The 20,669-nt window shown below is 39.9% G+C and overlaps 1 protein-coding gene across 1 annotated transcript; it reads right to left on the reverse strand.

Moving 5' to 3' along the window:
• Positions 1-2,091: 2,091 nt before the first annotated feature.
• On the reverse strand, positions 2,092-16,867 carry LOC146639522 (AN1-type zinc finger protein 3-like). Its single transcript, XM_085367810.1, has 6 exons — positions 16,517-16,867; positions 12,992-13,032; positions 12,725-12,898; positions 7,123-7,188; positions 4,861-5,058; positions 2,092-2,345 (listed from the first exon to the last, which is right to left on the reverse strand). Exons 1-6 carry the CDS (start codon positions 16,597-16,599, stop codon positions 2,191-2,193), a joined length of 717 nt encoding a protein of 238 aa, XP_085223936.1. The 5' UTR covers positions 16,600-16,867; the 3' UTR covers positions 2,092-2,190.
• Between the last annotated feature and the right edge of the window lie 3,802 nt (positions 16,868-20,669).

Raw genomic sequence — 20,669 nt, forward strand, 5'->3', positions numbered from 1 at the left:
ATAATTTCAAACTGGTTTCTTTAACATGACAGTTCACTGTACTCGAATGGCCTCAACAGTCATCAGATCTCAATCCAATAGAGCACTGTAGGGATGCAGTGTAACCAGAGATTTGCATCTTGTATGCCGAGTGAACAAATCTGCAGCAACAGCGTGATGCCATCATGCCAAAATGGAATAAAGTCTCTGAGGAATGTTTCCAGCATCTTGTTGAATTTATGGCACAAAGCATTAAGGTAGTTCTGAAGGCAAAAAGGCAAGATGTACCTGATATATAACACTCCTAAGCCAGTAAAGACACCAAAGATTGATTTATTTTTGTCTAATCCAGTTTATTCTTCTTCAATAAAACAAAAAAGGGTGAAGAGGAGAAGCAAGCGGTAAAGCAAAAGAAAAATTATAGAATTTTACACAAGTGACCTTCTCACTTGATATCTTAACAACCAAAAGAAAATTCAGCTCTAAACTTCGATGTAAGTTTGAAATGCAAAATGTTAACAAGGTTAAATAAGTTTTTTTATTTAGGATACCAAATATTCATTCATTACGCATTCTCTTTTCATTTTTTCTACACTCCATCTGGAAAACCTTTGGAAGGTAATTATTTACTGAATTTAACTTTCAGCACACTGACTCCAGCCCTATGCCCTCCATCTACAGCGCAACAAGAAATAGGGATAACGAATTAAACGAGAGAAAATAGAGCAATCAATACAGGGAAAGATGAGAAAACCAAAGAGAAGCACAGGAAGAGGAGAACGCATGTGATCTCATCATGCTAGCTAGAAATCGCAACTTATAGTAAGGGATATTAAAGTACTGGTAAAAAGGAATCAAATACGCCCATACAAAATCTTGCTTCAAAGCTGGGAACAAAGATAACTAAAAAACATGATGAGACCCAGACTGCCATCAGAAACTGCTACTGCAGCTTCAGATCAAATTATGTATACAGCAACGTTAGATTTTACCTGTTTGTGCTCAATGTGAACAACAGCTGAGCGCATAAAATATCACCAGAGTCAAACTGTGTATGATAGCAAAAGTACAGTAATGTGTAGCAATGCAGGTCCAAGTCCAAATCATAAGAACGCTTTATCCCTCACATCCTGTAAATTTTGTCGTGCTGAAGTTTGTACACATCCTGAAAAAGATTATGGATGTGAAGAGGAAATGTCTTTATGTGGAAGGTTTGCACATAATAAAGAGATAAGAGAGACAAAAAGAGGAAGACAAAATCTTCAAGTCTTCCTCAGTCACATCCTGACACTGAAGACAGGTCTCAGTTATTCAAGGACAAACGGTTTACGGTTCCCACCACCACTGTGTGTGTCTGAGTCCAAGACAGCCTGCAAGTTCTGAATATATGGACTTAGACTTCCACCAACAGTTTTATCATCCACAGTGGCAGAAACAGCCTCACAGAATCCTAAATGAATGGAGAAAATTGTGTTGTGTAGAGTAGGAGAGAAGGATGGAAGTTGATGGGAGGAGGGAAGACTGAGCTTCAGTATCCTGAGGTGGATGATTTTAACAGGTGTTTGTGTTTCTAGAGGTTAAGGGTTATGGGTGATCGATGGCCAGGGGGGGGTAAGACACTGAATTAAACTGAGGCTCGCTTGCTCGTTTGTTTCACAAAGTCCATGCTTGGCGCAGAGTACAAAGCAGCTCTGGTCTGATTTTGAGGTAAAGAGCACAGTCTATAAACAGCGCCAAAGCCAAGGAGTACATGAAAGATAACCTTTTCTTTCTCCTCCTCCTCCTCAGTTTCTTCCTTTCCTTTTCTGAGGTAAAGAGTAAAGTCTGGCTTCCAAGAAATACACTTGTATAAAGCATTGCATTTCTTGTCTTATTCATGTCATCTTACTTGATTCATTTTTATGAAGTCGAGAGTTTGCAACAAAAGGGAACAAACTGTATATTTCCTTTGCTCTTTATTGTTTTGTCTTTCCTTGGTTTGGTTTTTTCCAAAAGGCAGCAGGGATATAATCAAGCCAACAAAAGCAGAAAACAACCAAGATAGGCGATAGTGGAATTCAAAAAGAGCAAGCATAGTTTTAAGAGAAAAAAGGTGGAGGTTTGTATCTCCACTCTCACAAAAAAAAAAAAAAAAAAGCAAAAATCTCGAGGAAAAAAAAAAAGACAAGAAAATAATATCCCTGTTAAAGATTCTTCTGAGGGAACGACTATTCAAGAGCACTCTTCCCCGATGCGCTGGCATGAGCGGCCCACCTTGCGGTCTAGCTTAACCATTTTGAGGACGGCGTCCTGACGTCCACGGCCCATGTGGTCAAACAGACACTCGTGCTGCTCTGGAAGCCGATGGAGCATACAGAAGACATAACCTACAGGACGGGTTTGGGGTTGTGGATAAAAGAGACAAGGAGGGATTAATTTGTTGCCTTAAGTAAATGCACAAATATTGCAGTTGTAACTGTACACACCGCAGTTAATACATGAACTAAAGAAAAAAGATATGGCTACATAAAGCACACCTAAAACAATTTAACGAGAAATAAAATCAAAAGAGTAGCATTACTTTTAGATGCCAGTAAAGGTCGATAAACATTTAGTCTTTAGATATACTTTTTAAATGGTCAAGGGCAGATAACATGTAGTACTTGCCACAGTGCCTGTGTGTCAAAGAAGACATTCTACTTGATCGCTTCCTCTTTCAATGCTTTTCCGTTTTTCAGTAGATAGTGTTTCCTCCCTCTAACTACTGTAGCACTTTCAACAAAAAGCCCTGCCAATGGTGGAGGCTCGTTAAGCTCAGGGAAGCTCGTTAGCTTTCATCATCTTAAATTCATTCATTAATACACATAATAACGCTACTGGCATTTAATAAGTAGTGATTAAAGGCCCAGTTTAACATCTGGTTTCTAGGCAATTAAAACCTATACAATTACAGCACACGCGAGTGGATTAGAAGGGAGGAAAGTTGTGTCACGTTGGACAAAATATTCCCCCTATTAGAAACCACAAATCAAAAATTTTGTCCTCTGCTCACTGCTGGTATTTTCTAACAAAATGGTGAACTGAGTTCTTCTGTAAAATTAATGAACTGGGAAGAGACGTTGTGACTTGAGAATGTATTTTGTGATGCAAAAAACAATCTGAGTATACTGTAAGTTTCAAAGATTTTACAGCTAAAATCCAACATGTCTAAAATATTTATTTTACGTAGAGGCAAAAATGAATAAAGGATGAGGAAGAGCTGATGTGTGCACACACGCTGTAAAGGAAACCCTTAAACATATCCAGTTATATGCCTGGAAAATGTCAGACTGCAAGTATAATAACAGCTTGTGTGTCTGGACCTGTCAATCCCTACTTCTGTACACCAAAAACAGACCTGGCTGCACTGCCTCTTTACCAAGGCCCAAACTGTCTCTTGCACCTGCAGCATACCACCCTTGGTTAGAAACATAGCAGATGAAGACCTTCACCTCTGGGGTTCTTCTCTGGATAACATCTATGCCTTGGTCTTGGGTGCTTCGTCCTAATCTAACCTCTAAATCTAATTGCCAGTGAGTGAGTCACCAGTTATTGTATGGCAGACATTAATTAATAGGCTAATTATTTACAAAGTGTTTTTTCATTGTCCCCATTGCTTTACAACATGCAGCCGGCTAGCAAGGTCAAACAAACTGCAGCCACTGTGTGATTAAACCGTGTTGTATGCCCAGATTAATAATTACTTAAACCAAAGCTTACTGTCATGTTTTGAAGTAAGGTCAGAAGGCCAACAAGAAATCAAGTTTTAAGGTTGTAGTACTCCCTGTTCTCATCGTCTGTTGATTGTCTTTCTGACTTTAGAAGAATTTTACATTTTAGCCACACATATAATTGAGAGAGATTTCGCATTTTCCCCATTATGGGAAAAATCACAGAAGTAATGTTTAGAAATTAGCAGGACCACTGTTATTAGGTTAAAAGGAAATGCTTTGGTTCCTTCATCTGTTAGGTCTCCACATTAAAAGATATGATATAATTAGCTGTTCAATTCCAGTGCCTCCACTCTGTGTTATATTAATACCTAGTACGATAAATAGCAACTGTGTAAAAGCAGAAAACTACTGAGACTAACAGCATCGGATCAGATTCACTACTTGAGCTATTTTTTCACCCCAATACAATCTGAAAAGCATTCATCCTTTCAGCTCATTATCAGACCTTCTTGGCTTACACTGTGGAACATTCTGCAGAACCATTAGCAAAGTAATCTGCAATTACTGCAACAGTCAGAAATCACTATAATTGCCACCATTTTCCCTTTCAATCTGTAAAAAGCATGTTTTCATAGTAAGCACTGGACTATTAAGGATGGATAGCCCGTGTATTAAGCAGCACCTGGTGGAAAAAAAAAGGCAAGTCAATTTCCAATTTAGAAATTATTGCATTGGTTTAAGCAGATTGGTCTTTAAGTAGTGAAGAGCTCTGACTTTTCAAGTACTTTAATTTGTATGCAAACAAGTTGATTAGCAAGCCAAGTATTGGTTTGAACTACATTAGTGTTTGTGGTAATTGGCTTATGTTTTATGTGCAATGTGAAACATTGAGGCTTTCCTGTAATGGTCCCTCAAGGCTTGCAAAATATATATATATATTTTTTTCAACACACAAAGAAATGTCCAGGTAACGGTGCTGTGCTGGACACATAATTCACAAAACTATTATTAAGCTAACCGAAGTGTACTTATGTATGTATCTGCATATTAACATAAGGTAATAACATGGTCTAAGGTGATATCTTTAAGTTAACAGTATTATGCATGTACTTAATGATAATGCTCCTTTGCGTAAGTGTTCATGTGATGCGTATGTTAATACTGTACATATGAAAATGTGTCATCATACCACAGCGACAGGAACCCAGCTCTTGCTGTACCAGCTCCAGTTTGGTTTGGCAGCGATGGCAACGCTTACGGCTCCGCTGTTTAGAGCCACTGCGAGACGAGGATGAAGACGATGATGATGATGAAGACTCCTCACCCTCTGGGATCCCACCTACTCTCGCTCGCTTCTCAGGTGAAACATCACTTTCTGAATCTGAGGCTTAGAAGAGAGAGAAAAATAAGTTAAAAAAAAAAAAAACAACAACATTTGGCTACAACTGTTTTGCTTAATTGTTGTTTTTTGTTGTTGTTTTTAGATCAGGCATTGCCAGAGCCCTGCAACAAAGGAACTGAACTTAAACTCAGCTTTTCATTTTTCTTTCAAACCCACTTTCACATTTTCATTCTTAATTTATTTGTTTATTTTACTTGTTACTAAGACTGTTGTTGTTGCTTTAGTATGTATTTTGTAGCCATGTTTTAAATGGTGCTAAACAAATAAAATTTATACATCTAAGAAAAATAGTTCCTAGAGATTCTCTTAATGCAATGAAACACTGAAAGTCTGGAGCTACATTAAGCTGACTTTCAGCAAAATGACTAGCAATATTGTAATAGCTTAAGAGTATTTTGCATCTTTTTTCTGCTTCTATTGAGTTAAATCAGACTAGACTGTGATTACATTACATGTAAAAATTCATTCAATGAAAATTAATCTGTTTTGTACGGCAGACACAAAAATGCAAAGTGTAACAAATTTAAAATGGTTTGATACAATAAATCTAAAGCAACTGAAGCCAAAATTCTTCTTTACTTTTTATTACCATGGAATAAACAATACAAAACCTGAGGAACCTAAGAAAAACTCCAATACACCATTGTCAGAATTGGTCTATTCTGTAACTGGGATTGCACAGACGATGGCAAACTGGAACTAAACTCTTCTTTGTGATAAATTTAAAAAAAAAAAAAAAAAAAGGAAGAGCGAGATTGATAGTACTCCTGCATTAAATTATGTGCAGCCCAGCACCTGAGACAGCAAGAGAATGTAGCAAGGTTTCACTGGTTGGCTAGAATTTCAACTCAGCTTTTCTCATCAATCCTGCAGACTTTTTCACTGGCCTGGCCGAAATGCAGATCAGCGCTCAATAAATCTCTGAGAACTAGGCCAAGCTGAACAGTTAGATCCCCTCCTAGTCTGCTCCATCGATCCCTTTGTGTGTATGTGTGTCTGCACATGTGCAATTGCATGTTGTGGAAAAAAAATTCATTCTTGCCTGCTTTTTGTTATCCTAGAAGATCTCGGCACCCAATTTAGCAAGCTGTAACATCAAATTTAAATGTAAGTGAACAACTATAAGTTAAAGGAGGAAAATATGTGAAGGCAGGGCATTTGCACTGTAAACTGATGAGCGGTTGGTTGACTTAATGTCGTTTTAATTCAAGATTAAATATTGTACAAAAGGTAAAGTCAAAGTGTATCCAATGTCTAAAATGAAATACAGATGGCCCCAATTTAGAGAGATTGTAAAAAGTGAAATGTCAACTCAACCAACAGTAAAAGGTTTAAATGACGCTGTGTGAGTATGTGTATTACTAGACATGATCCTGCTTTTTTAGACAAGGGATCAGTATGTTCACACACCTTTACTGAGCCTATCCTACTCTGTACTAGACATTGTCGTGTGTGAGTGTGCCCGCATGAGTTTAGCAAGTTGTGCCACCTAATGGTAAAAGAACAATAAAAGCAATCTGCAATAGGAAATAGTCTGGCTGTTTTATAGACCTCATTCAGTAGATTCCCATTAGTGCTAATGATAATGCTGTCCTTCACAGATCCACATGTGGTGTGCCACTGTGACCCATTTCCTCTTCATTAATCAAAATCTATGTTTTTAATCTATAGAATCAAATGAAGATGCTGCTAACCATGAAGCTACAATTCTCTTTCTATGTGACTTTTGCCATTTAAATCTCCATACTGCATGTCGATGTTATCATTCCGCGCAACAACTACATGTGGATATACTGCATATTCATGGTGTTCATTTACTCTAGTACAGCATGATTGGCTTTACATTTGCCTTGGCACATTCTGTTGCATCAGTAATATCCTGCTGTCCGCTACTTGTCCTGGAAGAACCATTAACCCAGCCATGTTGGATCAGTTATATGCTATTGACGCTAATGGGTCCTCCAATTTGAACTTTCTAAGTGCACATGACTAAAACATACAAACAAAATGCAACAGTGCATATTGTAGTAGTATAGAACTGAGGTATACCTGACTCAAATGTACGTTTTGTCGGAGTGGAGAATGAACCCAAGACTGTGTCGTTGCTGGATGCTCCTGAGGCAGAAAATAGTTTTTAGAAAAAAGAAGAAAAAAAAAAAAAGAAGGGAAAGGGATCAAAATGAGTAAAAGAACCAAAGAGGAAGGAAAAGAAGATTAGTTTCTTACTTTAATGTGATTTTTCAACTGAAAAAATTAATTATTTAGCAATTTTAAAAAAAAATGTAAAAAAAAAAAAATCTGCAATTAAAGATCAAAAATTACTAATTGTATAAATATCTCAAGCCCTTTAGACATGTAAATGAAATTTTAAACTGTATTAGATTGACAGACTAGGTGATGTGTTACAGGGACACTGTTAGGCCCAGAGTTTAAAACCCTAAGAGGCTGAGGACAAAAGCTGTCGAGGAATCTGCTGGTGGTTGCCCAGATACTCGGGTACCATCTTCAATATGGAAGCAGGATGAAAAGACTGTGACTGAGGCGTGCGAAATCCTTTATTATGCAATGAGGGGTTTTTTTCCCTCCTTGCAGCAACTATGATAGATATCTGTGAAGGAAAGGCCGCAGTGTGCATGTGTACAGGCTGGAGCCAGCCAAGAGGCAGTGTGGCTGTGGGTGGTAAAAAGGTGGTAAAAAGATAAAGAGTTGCACCAAATGTGTTATATGATCCACCTGTTCCTTATATAGTTTTAAAGGAGTTTGTAAAAAGTGTGTAACACTAGGAATGCAACAGAGTCAAATATCTTGACTTTTTCAAGAATGGTGACATTAAACACTTTCCTAGCTAGTAATGTGGTATTATTTACTCAGTCTAAGCAATATGATTCTATGATTACATCCAAATGATTTTCTGCTGTGGAGCCAAATATTTGAGCATCAGTTTCAGGCATTAAATTGAAGTACTTTCAGTCACTGGTCAGACAAGTATAATTTGTTAGTGGCAGATAAAGGATCAAAACCAGGAGTTTGTGAAGCTTTAAATAGCCAGATCGAAGAGTTATATGTACATGCTACATGTACAAATCTTTAAAAAAAAAAAAAGTGTGTGTGTATGTGTGTGTATATATATACACTGAACAAAAATATAAACGCAACACTTTTGTTTTTGCTCCCATTCCCCATGGGATGGACGTAGAGACCTAAAATTCATTCCAGATACACAATATAACCATCCCTCCCAAACAGTGGTCACAAATCAGTCCAAATGTGTGGTAGTGGGCACATCTGCTATATTGAGATAATCCATCCCACCTCACAGGTGTGCCACATCAGGATGCTGATCTGACATCATGAGTAGTGCACAGGTGTACCTCAGACTGCCCACAACAAAAGGCCACCCTGGAATGTGCAGTTTTTTGCGCTATTGGGGGTCTGGGGACCCAGAACCGGTCAGTATCTGGTGTGACCACCATTTGCCTCATGCAGTGCAACACATCGTCGCATGGAGTCTATCAGATTGTCAATTGTGGCCTGTGGAATGTTGGTCCACTCCACTTCAATGGCTGTGCGAGGTTGTTGGATATTCGTGGGAACTGGTACACGCTGTCGTATACGCCGGTCAAGCACATCCCGAACATGCTCAATGGGTGACATGTCCGGTGAGTATGCTGGCCATGCAAGAACTGGGACATTCTCAGCTGCCATCTGCCCTGAACAATGTGAACCATGATTCATCCGTGAAGCGCACACCTCTCCAACGTGCCAGACGCCATCGAATGTGAGCATTTGCCCACACAAGTCTGTTACGGCGACGAGCTGGAGTCAGGTCAAGACCCCGATGAGGACGACGGGCATGCAGTTGAGCATCCCTGAGACGGTTTCTGACAGTTTGTGCAGAAATTGTTTGGTTGTGCGAACCAATTGTTCCAGCAGCTGTCTGGGTGGCTGGTCTCAGACGATCTTGGAGGTGAACCTGCTGGATGTGGAGGTCCTGGGCTGGTGTGGTTACACGAGGTCTGCGGTTGTGAGGCCGGTTGGATGCGCTGCCATATTCTCTGAAACGCCTGTGGAGACGGCTTATGGTTGAGAAATGAACATTCAATGCACGGGCGACAGATCTGGTTGACATTCCTGCTGTCAGCATGCCAATTGCACGCTCCCTCATTGCTTGTGGCATCTGTGGCATTTTGCTGTGAGACAAAACTGCACATTCCAGGGTGGCCTTTTGTTGTGGGCAGTCTGAGGTACACCTGTGCACTACTCATGATGTCAGATCAGCATCCTGATGTGGCACACCTGTGAGGTGGGATGGATTATCTCAATATAGCAGATGTGCCCACTACCACACATTTGGACTGATTTGTGACCACTGTTTGGGAGGGATGGTTATATTGTGTATCTGGAATGAATTTTAGGTCTCTACGTCCATCCCATGGGGAATGGGAGCAAAAACAAAAGTGTTGCGTTTATATTTTTGTTCAGTGTATGTATATCTATATAAATAAATATATATAAATAAATATATAAATAAATATATATATATAAACAAACAAACAAATAAAAAATAACAAACACCCAGCTCGCCCCTGCGGGCGGTTTATCCTTCAAGCTCGGGTCCTCTACCAGAGGCCTGGGAGCTTCAGGGTCCTGCGCAGTATCTTAGCTGTTCCCAGGACTGCGCTCTTCTGGACAGAGATCTCCAATGATCTCCAATGCAAGCTAGCCACTCGCCTAGCTTGGGAGTCACCGCACCTAGTGCTCCGATTACCACGGGGACCACCGTCACCTTCACCCTCCACATCCTCTCGAGCTCTTCTCTGAGCCCTTGGTATTTCTCCAGCTTCTCGTATTCCTTCTTTCTGATGTTGCTGTCATTCGGAACCGCTACATCGATCACTACGGCCGTCTTCTTCTGTTTGTCTACCACCACTATGTCCGGTTGGTTAGCCACCACCATTTTGTCCGTCTGTATCTGGAAGTCCCACAGGATCTTAGCTCTGTCATTCTCCACCACCCTTTGGGGCTTCTCCCATTTTGACCTCGGAACTTCCAGGCCATATTCGGCACAGATGTTTCTGTATACTATGCCGGCCACTTGGTTATGGCGTTCCATGTATGCCCTGCCTGCTAGCATCTTGCACCCTGCTGTTATGTGCTGGATTGTCTCAGGGGCATCTTTACACAGCCTGCACCTGGGGTCTTGCCTGTCTCGTTTACTCTTGGCATACAGCTTGATGTCATCCATGTACAGGAGGTGGCTGACAACTGCTCCATTCCATAGTCTGTATCCGTAGCCAGTCTTGTTAATGATCTCACTGAGGGGGTTCAGGCCTATGCAGAACAACAGTGGGGACAGCATCTCCTTGGTAGATCCCGCATTTGATGGTGACTTGTGCTATGGGCTTGGAGCTGGCTTCTAGTGTTGTACACCACATACCCATTGAGTTCCCGATGAAGGCTCTCAGGGTCCTGTTGATCTTGTACAATTCTAGGCATTCCAGGATCCAGGTGTGGGGCATTGAGTCATAGGCCTTCTTGTAATCAATCCAGGCAGTGCACAGTTTGGTCAGTCTGGTCTTGCAGGCTCGGCTGACTGTTCTGTCTACCAGTAGCTGGTGTTTTGCGCCTCTGGTATTCTTGCCAATCCCTTTCTGTGCTCCGCTCACGTATTGACCCATGTGCCTGTTCATCTTAGCCGATATGATGCCTGACAGGAGTTTCCATGTAGTACTGAGGCAGGTTATTGGTTGGTAGTTGGAGGGGACCGGTCCCTTCTTGGGGTCCTTGGGGATCAGGACTGTCCGACCTTCGGTTAGCCATTCCAGGTGTCTCTCGTCAACTAGCAGCTGGTTCATTTGTGCTGCCAGACCCTCGTGGAGTGCAGTCAGCTTCTTCAGCCAGTAGGCGTGAACCATGTCAGGGCCTGGTGCTGTCCAACTCTTTATACTAGAAACCCTTGCTTGGATTTCTGCCACCGTGATGGTTACTGGACCCTGTTCAGGGAGGTTGCTATGGTCTGCCCTCAGATCCACTAGCCACTGAGCATTGCCGTTATGGGTTGTGTCCGTCTCCCATATGCTCTTCCAGTATTGCTCCGTCTCCAGCCTTGGTGGTGCTGTTCTCTTATTGTTCCCTTGCCACTGAGAGTACACCTTTGCTGGTTCAGTGGAAAACAGCTGGTTTATTCTCCTGCCTTCTATCTCTCTGGTGTACCTCCTCAAGCGGCTGGCCAAGGCTGTGAGTCTTTGCTTGGCAGTTTCCAAGGCCTCAGGTATGGACAGCTTGCTGTATTTTTTATGCACCTTCTTTGTCGCATCTTTCTGCAACTCCGTTAGTTGGCTAACCTCCCTCCGTGCTACTTTGATCTTGCCCTCTAGCCTCCTTCTCCATGGAGGGTACTGCCCCTTGTGGCTGTTCAACTTGTAGCCAAGCATCTCAATGATCACTGCTGCCATATTGTAGATCAGCTTGTTAGTCTCGGTAAGCGTGGCTGTAGGTAACATCCGTAGTGCTGCATTAACATCATCGAGCAGACCTTCTGGTACTTCCCGTAATCTTGGTAACCAGCTACGGGGGATCCAGGTTTCAAGCTTGGCCATGATCCTATCTTTCAGGTCAGTTCCTCTCGCACTCAACGATCCTTCTCCTGTCGTACTTGGGGCTTTGTACCCAATCTCGGGTGGGGGTGATGATATCTCCCCCCTGACCTGGCGTCCTGGCTCCCCCTTGCTGTAGCATTTATGTTGTACCTCATCAATCTCTAGCTGTGAGAGCAGTCCCTTCTTTTGAATGTTGGAACGCTGAGCTACTAGTTGTTTCGCCTTCATTGTGGATGTTGGGTATTGAAGAATCCATAGGTCCCTCATCCTATTCATGTAACCCCTTCCGCCAGGGTTACTTGCGTAGTAGCATTCCAACAACGCCCTGTTTTCGTCTCTTGCCCACCGATGCTTTCTTGTTCAAGTAGCCCACTTCTCGTCAGGGTGCCCTGGTTCCTCAACACTTGATGTGGACATTGTTGATCCGGGCGACGTCCGAGCCGGCATGTCTTCATATTTATCTGTCTCGCTCATGTCTGCGGTAGGCTCACTTAGCATAGGGGGTCTAGCCTTACAGTTTTGGTCTTTTATTATTTTAATAACATAATAAAAGACCAGGTTAGTGTGGCATTTTTTATACCATTTCTGCACATCCGTTTTGTAGCCACTTTATTTTTCTGTTATGAATTGGCCTCCACAAATAACCTTGTCACTGTATAGCAATGACTGATGCCCTGGCAATTGTAGGTGTCCTCTTAAAACCTTCACTTCTGAATAGATGCCCTTTCCTATCATTCTATCTGTGCCATGAGGACAAATATAGCCAGGACAGGGATACTGCAGCTGCTGCTTGAGCTGGCAGAATCTACTAACAGTGTTCCACAGAAAAATGCTCTCATCTAAAAGCTCTGGTTTTGACAACTCAATTTTATAAAGGCACACATTAACTCACTTCTAAATTTGAAATCTATGAATCATACATTGTTTCCATGTGTAGGGCGCACATTACAAATTACACACATTATATTACCAAGCCTTTAAGTTCATAATATTTTAAAGTGTAAATGTTCACAACCCACAGATCCAAAGGAAAAACTTGCTGATTGTCTTACCGTCCTGAACAGGTAGAGATGTCACTCCTATCTCTCCGGGCAAAGGGTCGTCTGATATGAGGGACTGACTAATGCTGTTGTTTGTTTCATTACAGAACATGTCTGCTTGACTGGTGTTAGAGTTTGAAGAGGCCTTTGGAGCACAGTCGTCGTTTGGCTGTTTCTTTTGAGTGTCTATGGAAACATGGACATGAGGACATTTTCTTTGTTTGGAGGTTTTAAGACAGAAAAATCAGTCAACAAACTCCCACTAAAACAATAACTTACCTGCAAAACATTTTGAGCAGAGATTCATGGTTTTGCTTGACCTGAGGAAAAGGAATGCGACGCAATTGTGTTAACAGAGCAGTCTGGGTGTTAAAAACAGTTTTGCAGTAAAAGGTATAAGATAAAACAGACAAGAGGCTAAGATAAAAGTGAGAGTGAGCGGTGAAATGTATCTTTTTGGCTATATTTTTGCTCATGTACACTTACAAAAACTTACAAAGACTATTTTTATTTATTTTTTTCTTTATTAAATCAATTTTAAACACATTTCATACAACTATCCAGTTTTCAAAACTCAAGAAAACAAACCTGTCACACAGTGTCTGTACAATGTAAAATAAACTGATTTGTTGCAGTACAAACTAAAGTATGGATTATTGCTACAAATACAGGGCGTATCAAAAAGAATCTTCTGACTTCAAAGTACTTTAATTCTGCAGACGTTCACCAGTAACGATTGAAACACGTACTGTTAGAGAGAGGGGCTTTCTGAGTTTCATCTGGTTGCCAGTATATAGCATAACAGAATTATCTTTGAGTTTGATCAGTTTGATTGTACAGACATAAGTGCGTCTGGGGGGGACATATTGAGCAGCTGTGAATACAAAACATAGGTTTTGTATGTAAAACTTTATAGTCAGTCATGTATTTTAAAATGTACCACAAACTTTTATGTTCATTACCTAAAGAAATTGGATAATTCTTTTTGACACACACTGGACATGCCAGTCCTCCAACGTATTTACCAGAACAATCTGAACAGTCAATATAAGTACAGATTTACATTATGTTTCTGTGTTTTGGATTTAGATTCTGTCTCACTTTGATCACAAGGTTCTTAAAACTACTTTAAGATGAGCTGAACAAAAGTCAACTAGTTCCCTCTGATTGTTATGAAATTCCCCATAGTATGTTAATGGGGATACAGACTCAAAGCTAGTGGTTAGCAGTAAGGGTTAAAGTATCAGTGTGGTAGTTAGAGTTTTCTCAACATACTTTTCCTTCCTGAAGGAAATAAAGACTTTTGATATAAGTTATCTATTGTCATGGAGCCTTGCTGATTTCAGTGGCACAGCTCTTTCACAACAGATGGCTCTGGGTTTAGTCTGAGAAAGGCTCCTCTCATTTCCTCTGCAGCCTTCGTCCTTACTGTCTGTGCACTGAGCGTGACGGTCACTGCTATCAGTCACATTCTATTTATTTTGGGCGCTCCATTGCACACCTTTGTCCTCATTTCTAAATGTGGGGTCAGCTGCAGTCAACCTGAGGGCTTTCTGTCAGTCTCCTGGTGTGTAGTCTCAGGTATAAAAGGGAAAGGATGAAGCAAGAAGTTAGGAAAGAGGAGAAACCTCATCATTACATGCAGGCAGGGAGGAAGCCAATGCTGGGTAAACATCAAGTCATATCCTCTTATCAACCTTACAATCAGAGGTAATCAAACTACAGATTCATTAAGGAAATTAAAAGGGTGAAGAAGGGTGAGAAAAACTATGCAGGAGAAAAAACAGCTCCATGGCTGTTAAGCTGACTGAAGCCTGAACAGAGTGCACACAACATGTCTATTTCATAGTTGGCCTACTGCTGTTACTAATGAGAATATCTGATTGGAACAGACAGGAAGACAGGCTCCACTGCCTTTGTGATTCAGCTTGAGTGACACAAAGGAGTGAGATATTGGAAGGGTGATAAATGTTTTGAAGAAATTAGTTTTTAACAATTTTTCTTGACATGAGCAAGTAAATGAAAGACAACTAACTGCAAAATTCAGAAAATCATTCATTAGTAAAATAATAAAATAATCAGAAGGCACAAAATAAATGTGCCCTTTTTCGCACCTACTCACATACGGACTACAAGTGGAGGTCACGGAAATGGGTGAAGTGCTGACGACAACATGCTATGTTACCATAAATGTACTAAAAGCTTAAGTTAGCGTTGACTTATTCCTTGTCAGTTTAATTAAATACCTCGCACCTGACCTTCTCAAATTTGTCTGAGAAAAAAAATAAATAAAAACTTTGAACTTTTTAGAAAGAGCAAGTGTCTGATACTAATTGTGACAGTATTCACTTTCATTTACCCAATATGAACTTTTGGAATACTCATATTTATGTATGACAGCCAAATATTTTCAGAAGCAGTGCAAGACGTTTTCAATCAATTTATGCATCCTCACAGCCCAGCAAACAGTTATTTCTGGCCAAGATATGTGCCTGTGTCCTTGGTACCATTACAACGGATACCACCACTGGTAGCAGATAAGTTGTTGGAGGATGGCATAAAAAATGAGTCTAAATAAATAATACTAGCTATCCAAGTAACAGAACTTATGCAGTCCACACTCATAATTGTTTATACTTATTAACTTGTTTTTAAAGCAAATCTTTGGTCTACTTAAAACATTTAAAAATTAAAGACATTTGATGTACTAAAAAAATTAAATATTGAGCCATCATGCTTAGTTTGGTACTGTAACAAACCCATTTAAACGCTTCTCCAAAGGCCAAGGCGGTATGGATATGATTATTTGCGTGCCAACTCCACAGATATTTAAATACTTCATAAACTCTAGTCAGGTAGAAAAAACTGATGCCTTTGGTCATGGAAAACACATTCTCTGATGAGAGCTGGTGACTGACATTGCAGTGTCAAGTCAAGTCAAGTTTTGTATTGTACATCATTTCCATACTAATCCAAAGGTTAGTGAATAAAGTGGCATTTTTGTAAAATATACACAAACGGAATGAGATACTTGTGAGTTCCAATAGTCTCATTTCACTTTGTGAGAACTAATTTTGGGGTCCTCTCTTGTCTGGCTAAGTGCTACATTTCTCTGATTTTTTACCACTGAGCTGAAAACTCAAGACTGCAAGTGTTTATAAATGCCTATCATAAATACGTCCACTAAAGTACAATATTTTGTATCCATTTTTTCCTAAAATACAACAATGTGGGCTACTTTTTAAAATTCGACATTTGAAGAACTAGCCAAAGAGTGATAACACTAATACATTTTTCAACCGGTCCATATTACAAAACCTAATTTGGGCTCATATGTGTTGCAAAGTTAACATATGCCTCAACACACATGAATCAAATTGTACACAGCAGGATTACTGCACAGTGCCAGTTTGTCTGTGCCACCCCGGCACATTCAGTTTAAAGTACCAGTTGCCCGTTTCTTTCTGCTAGAGTCTGGTTCATGGCGACACTTTGATGTCTCTAACTAACTGCTTCATGCATGAACTTAACACGTTAACTATCCAGTTGATTAACACTTTCACACCTGTCGCGTAACCTGGAAGGCTTACCCCAGATTCCCTACCCTGCTTCCTTCCTTTACAGGAGAAGGTTACCGAGGCCAACTGGTGTTAGCTAGTAGCTAATGCTACAAAACAATGGGGAGGGGGTAATAAGGAGAAAAGCAGCTCATCCCTGTTTGAGCTGCTAATGCTAGTGGCTATCGACTCTGCTAGCTACTGGCAGAGAAAGAAAGCGAGACGTTTGACAGGTTATTCTGCTTACCCCCAGAACCCACAGGGGCAGCGAGGGGGTATAACGTTAACGTTACTCGGAGGCTTGCTGCCCTCGCTCCCCGTGTCGCCCATGTCTGTCTCCCGTGTCAAGCTGTCGGTGTAGCAGGTGAATCCGTGGATGGAGTGAGGGCCTCGTATTTGCGTTTAGATCCCCTTGGCTTTGATAAGCATACAACCGTCACTCTGCCCAGATAATTCTTCCGAGTTTCAGTGTAGGGTGGACAATTTGACGACACAAGCAGCCACCTAGTCCGTCAAATTAAAGTAGTTGAAGTCGACGTTAAGACGCTGGGGCCGTCAAAGCCAGCAACGGACGGAACCACCGGGGATCCTGGGCCGATCAGCTGGAGTGAGGAACGAACCACTGGCAGAGAGGGGGAGGTGTGTGAGGAACACGAAAGACAAAAGTTAGATTGACGTGTTTGTACAAACTGTTAAGGGACACGGAATAACGACACAATAATTGTTAGCATTGTGTATACAGAAATAACATTTGAACTCGGTAAATGACTCATTTAAAATAATTCATTTTAGAAGCGTTATCATGGTATGATCCAGACAAAACCACAGTTAAAAAGCCCAGAGCTCTGAAAGTGTCTCTGAGAGTGTTTTGTTCACTTAAAAACAAAGTTATCCTCCCAGGATGTATCTTAGAAATGTAAAATGATGTGATAGGCTGTGACAGACCCTTTTCACTGGACATATTTTGACGCGTCTCGGTAGCAGTTAAAAAAACAAAACGAAACAAAACAAAGCCCCCAAAAACATGTAACAAAATTAAAACTGTAGTATGCATAGTTATTATAAAGGAATATTTAAAACACAAACAAAAACATCTGAATTTAAAAATCTAGATAGATAAAAAGATAGATAAGGCTTTATTTTTAAGATGTTAGAATAGCACAAAATGTAAGGAAAACGATAATAATAATAAATAACTTAACTTCCCATAAGAGGTAAAAAGAAGCATGCGGTTATTTAATCCCACCCTTCGCCACTTTTAGCAAATAATAATCTCTATTATTAATTAATCTTCCTTATTTAGTAAATAATAATTATCTCTTTAACTTCCGGTTTGTGTCCTGTCCTATCATCAATCCTTATTTACATTTTGCTACATATATTAATATGTGAATCATATAAACGTAAATAGGAAACTGTCTTTTAATAAAGTATTTAGCAAACGAAACATGCCTATTGACCTTTTTTTGTTTATTTTTTTTCTCTGTTACATCACATGCAATGCTTTCTTATTTTAGGATAATAATATTGACATGATACATTGTGAGACATTTGGGTTTTTTTTATAAAGGGTGTCCAATTTAAGGAATAAGTACAATTATGTGTTTAGGTGGTTGAAGTATTGATGGAAACATGCAGTAGTTTAGTATTGGTTAAAATACCTATAAAGACAGTCATGATTTAACTGTTGTTTTAATAAAAAGCAAATATGCGAAAGAGGTGGAAAATCAACACCATAGCTCAACAGTGTTTCAATATCAGAATCTGACATTGTTTCAATGTCAGCAGTATTAGAAAATATAACGTTGAATCAACGTCAGGTTTCAACATTGATTCAACATCAAAACCCGACGTTGTTTCAACGTTAAAAAAGGGTGCAAGAGTGACGTCAGGTCAACGTCACACTTCAACGTTGATTCAATGACACAGCCTGATATTGACTCAACATTGTTTCAATGTTTCCTTGCTATCTGGGTTTGGTTTTGTAACCCTGTAACACATCAAGGGATATAGTTATATTAACAGATTTACATATATATGTACACATTGCTTCCACAGCTTCACTCCATGCACAAAAGTACAAAAAGTTCATCAGATTAGTAAACTTTAATCTTTTTCATTTCAAGAATAGTTGATTTGCGTGATTTCTGTCAGAAGTATTATCGCTTCATATAGGCTAAAAGTAAGTCAGTGCTTCATGTGTACTTGAAACATGTGAGAAAAAAAGTCAGTTCCCGATCAAAAATGTTGAGTCATTGGCTCCATTTTGTAAAGCATGAAAATAGAAGATGATGCTGAATTCCTTAAAAGTTGGTTTTTAGGGCCATGGTAATGTACATGCTGGCTTAAAGTCATTCTTATACTCATATTGAGTACAAGGCAGGAACTGTTAGTATTAATAGTAACCACTGTTACTATTACAACAAGTTTTGGGACATATTGCTCGAAAAATGCAATAAATGGCTACTACACCTAATTATTGTCATTTAACATGATATGTTTTCATCATAAATCAAAAGTATGCAGTGAGTCAAATTCAAGGTTTATAATTTCAAATGGTGGACAAAAATGCATGTCTCCCTGCAGGATTAATATTACAAATTATGTATTTAATGTTTTTCATTCTTTGTAGCATTACCTGAACATTAAGCTTACTTCTTAGCCATCTTTTGTTAAATCAATCTTGCAATTCAGTGGCTTAATACAAATAAATGGTGGTGATTAGTTTGACCATCCTCATGAACAGACTTCCTTGTATAACACATTTCAGAACCACATTCATCAAAAAATATTTTCCCTGGCTGAAACCTTTTTTTTATTAATCACACCTGTGTTTTATCTCTTTTTGGCAAGACACGGCACCTGTTGTTGTTTTTTATGCTGATGTTAGCTCATTAGCATGTGCACTTTATTTTTTCCTTTCAAGTTAATCTTAACTAAGCTTTCTTTCTTTCTTTTTTTTCTTTTCTTTTTTTTTGCTGACTTGAAGTATCATTACAGACTTTGCTGGGAATTGAGTTGTTTTATGTTCTTGTGACTTGATGGTGCCAAGAAGTAGCATTACTGAATTCTGTTTCTCACCTTAAAGTGACTTTCAGAAAAACACAACACTTTACGTTAGAGCCAGGAGGCTTGAATTCCCCTCAGCAAGACCTGCCAAGAAGTAGCTACTCTCTGCAGGGAAGGACAAGTGGGCCTTGGGTGGAATGAAGATAGATAGATGATAGTTCATTAGCTTGGTAGGCACAGGGAGGTTGATGCCGCAGAGAATTGCAGAATCTCGTTTTTCACTGTTGCTTAGAGCATTTATTCGAGTAGAGAATGTAACAATAGCTAGCACAGATTAGTTGTTTTTTGTAGTTTTGTCTCACCCAAAGCTAAATAGTTTTGACTGACAGTTTACTATCTTAAGATACTGTATTTCTGATGGGATGCTTTATTTCAAATAAACAGGTAATAGTTCAGTGCTGCAAACATGGCCATGACAAGCCCCAGTTTTGGCCTCACAGTGAAAAAGCAGTTGTTGCTTCTCTCCAAAGCCTCAGTCCAGCCTCAGGCTTGGCTGTCCTCTAGAGATTTGGTGTACACCACTTCAAAGAACCACCACCTCTCCTCACATGCCATACATCCTCTCTCCCCTCCCCTGCAATAAACACAAGAACTTAAGGAATTAATTAGACACTAAATCAAGCATGGGTTAGAAAATTCAGCTCACTTAAAATATCCATAACAGTGATGTCACATGCAAACCCTTGTACCCCTTGTTATGGATTATCTTTGATATGCATGTAGATCCAGTAAGATAACATGCATTTGCAGTCTCTTGACCCCTCTTTAATTCACTGAGGGATATGGATTGTGTATTTTGCAGGCTTTACTCCTCACATAACATGATCGCCCTGTAAAAATGCAATGAGGAACATCCTTGATACAGCTTGGCTCCTTGAAGGGCTGTTCATTAAAGAAAGTTCTAGTCACAAAGGAAGTTTTAAAATGTATTTTCACTTCAAAGAAGCAGAAGATAATCTGTGAATCTTCACAGAGTTCGATCAGAGGTGAAGGTTCATTAATTTTACAGTACATCTAATTTTTGGAATGTGAGTGTGAATGATTGTCTGTCACTCTCTGTGTTAGCCCTGTGACAGACGGGCAACCTGTCCAGGATATACCCTGCATCTCACCAATGACAGCTGGGACAGGCTCCAGCACCCTCATGACCCTGAACTGGATAAGTAGTTAAGAAAACAGATGTGTTGAGGGTAAACCAGTATAATCTAATATCTCAAATTTCATACCCCTTGTGTAACCAATGTAATATCTTTGTTTATAGGTATAGTAACAAATCACTGCCTAAACAATATGCTGATTAACCAGCTGGACTTGCATTAGCCCATGTGTCG

Source organism: Diplotaxodon limnothrissa, linkage group LG1 (assembly GCF_057381915.1).
Source record: "Diplotaxodon limnothrissa isolate DT_005_m linkage group LG1, D_limnothrissa_male_GT1.1, whole genome shotgun sequence".
In the NCBI taxonomy this organism is placed as follows: Eukaryota; Metazoa; Chordata; class Actinopteri; order Cichliformes; family Cichlidae; genus Diplotaxodon; species Diplotaxodon limnothrissa.

Coding starts and splice junctions, on each gene's coding strand:
- LOC146639522 (XM_085367810.1), bottom strand. CDS start 16,599: ATGGGCGACACGGGGAGCGAGGGCAGCAAGCCTCCGAGTAACGTTAAC. Junction 13,033..16,516: donor TGCCCCTGTGGGTTCTGGGG/GTAAGCAGAATA, acceptor CCTTTTCCTCAG/GTCAAGCAAAACCATGAATC. Junction 5,059..7,122: donor AAAACGTACATTTGAGTCAG/GTATACCTCAGT, acceptor CTCTCTTCTAAG/CCTCAGATTCAGAAAGTGAT.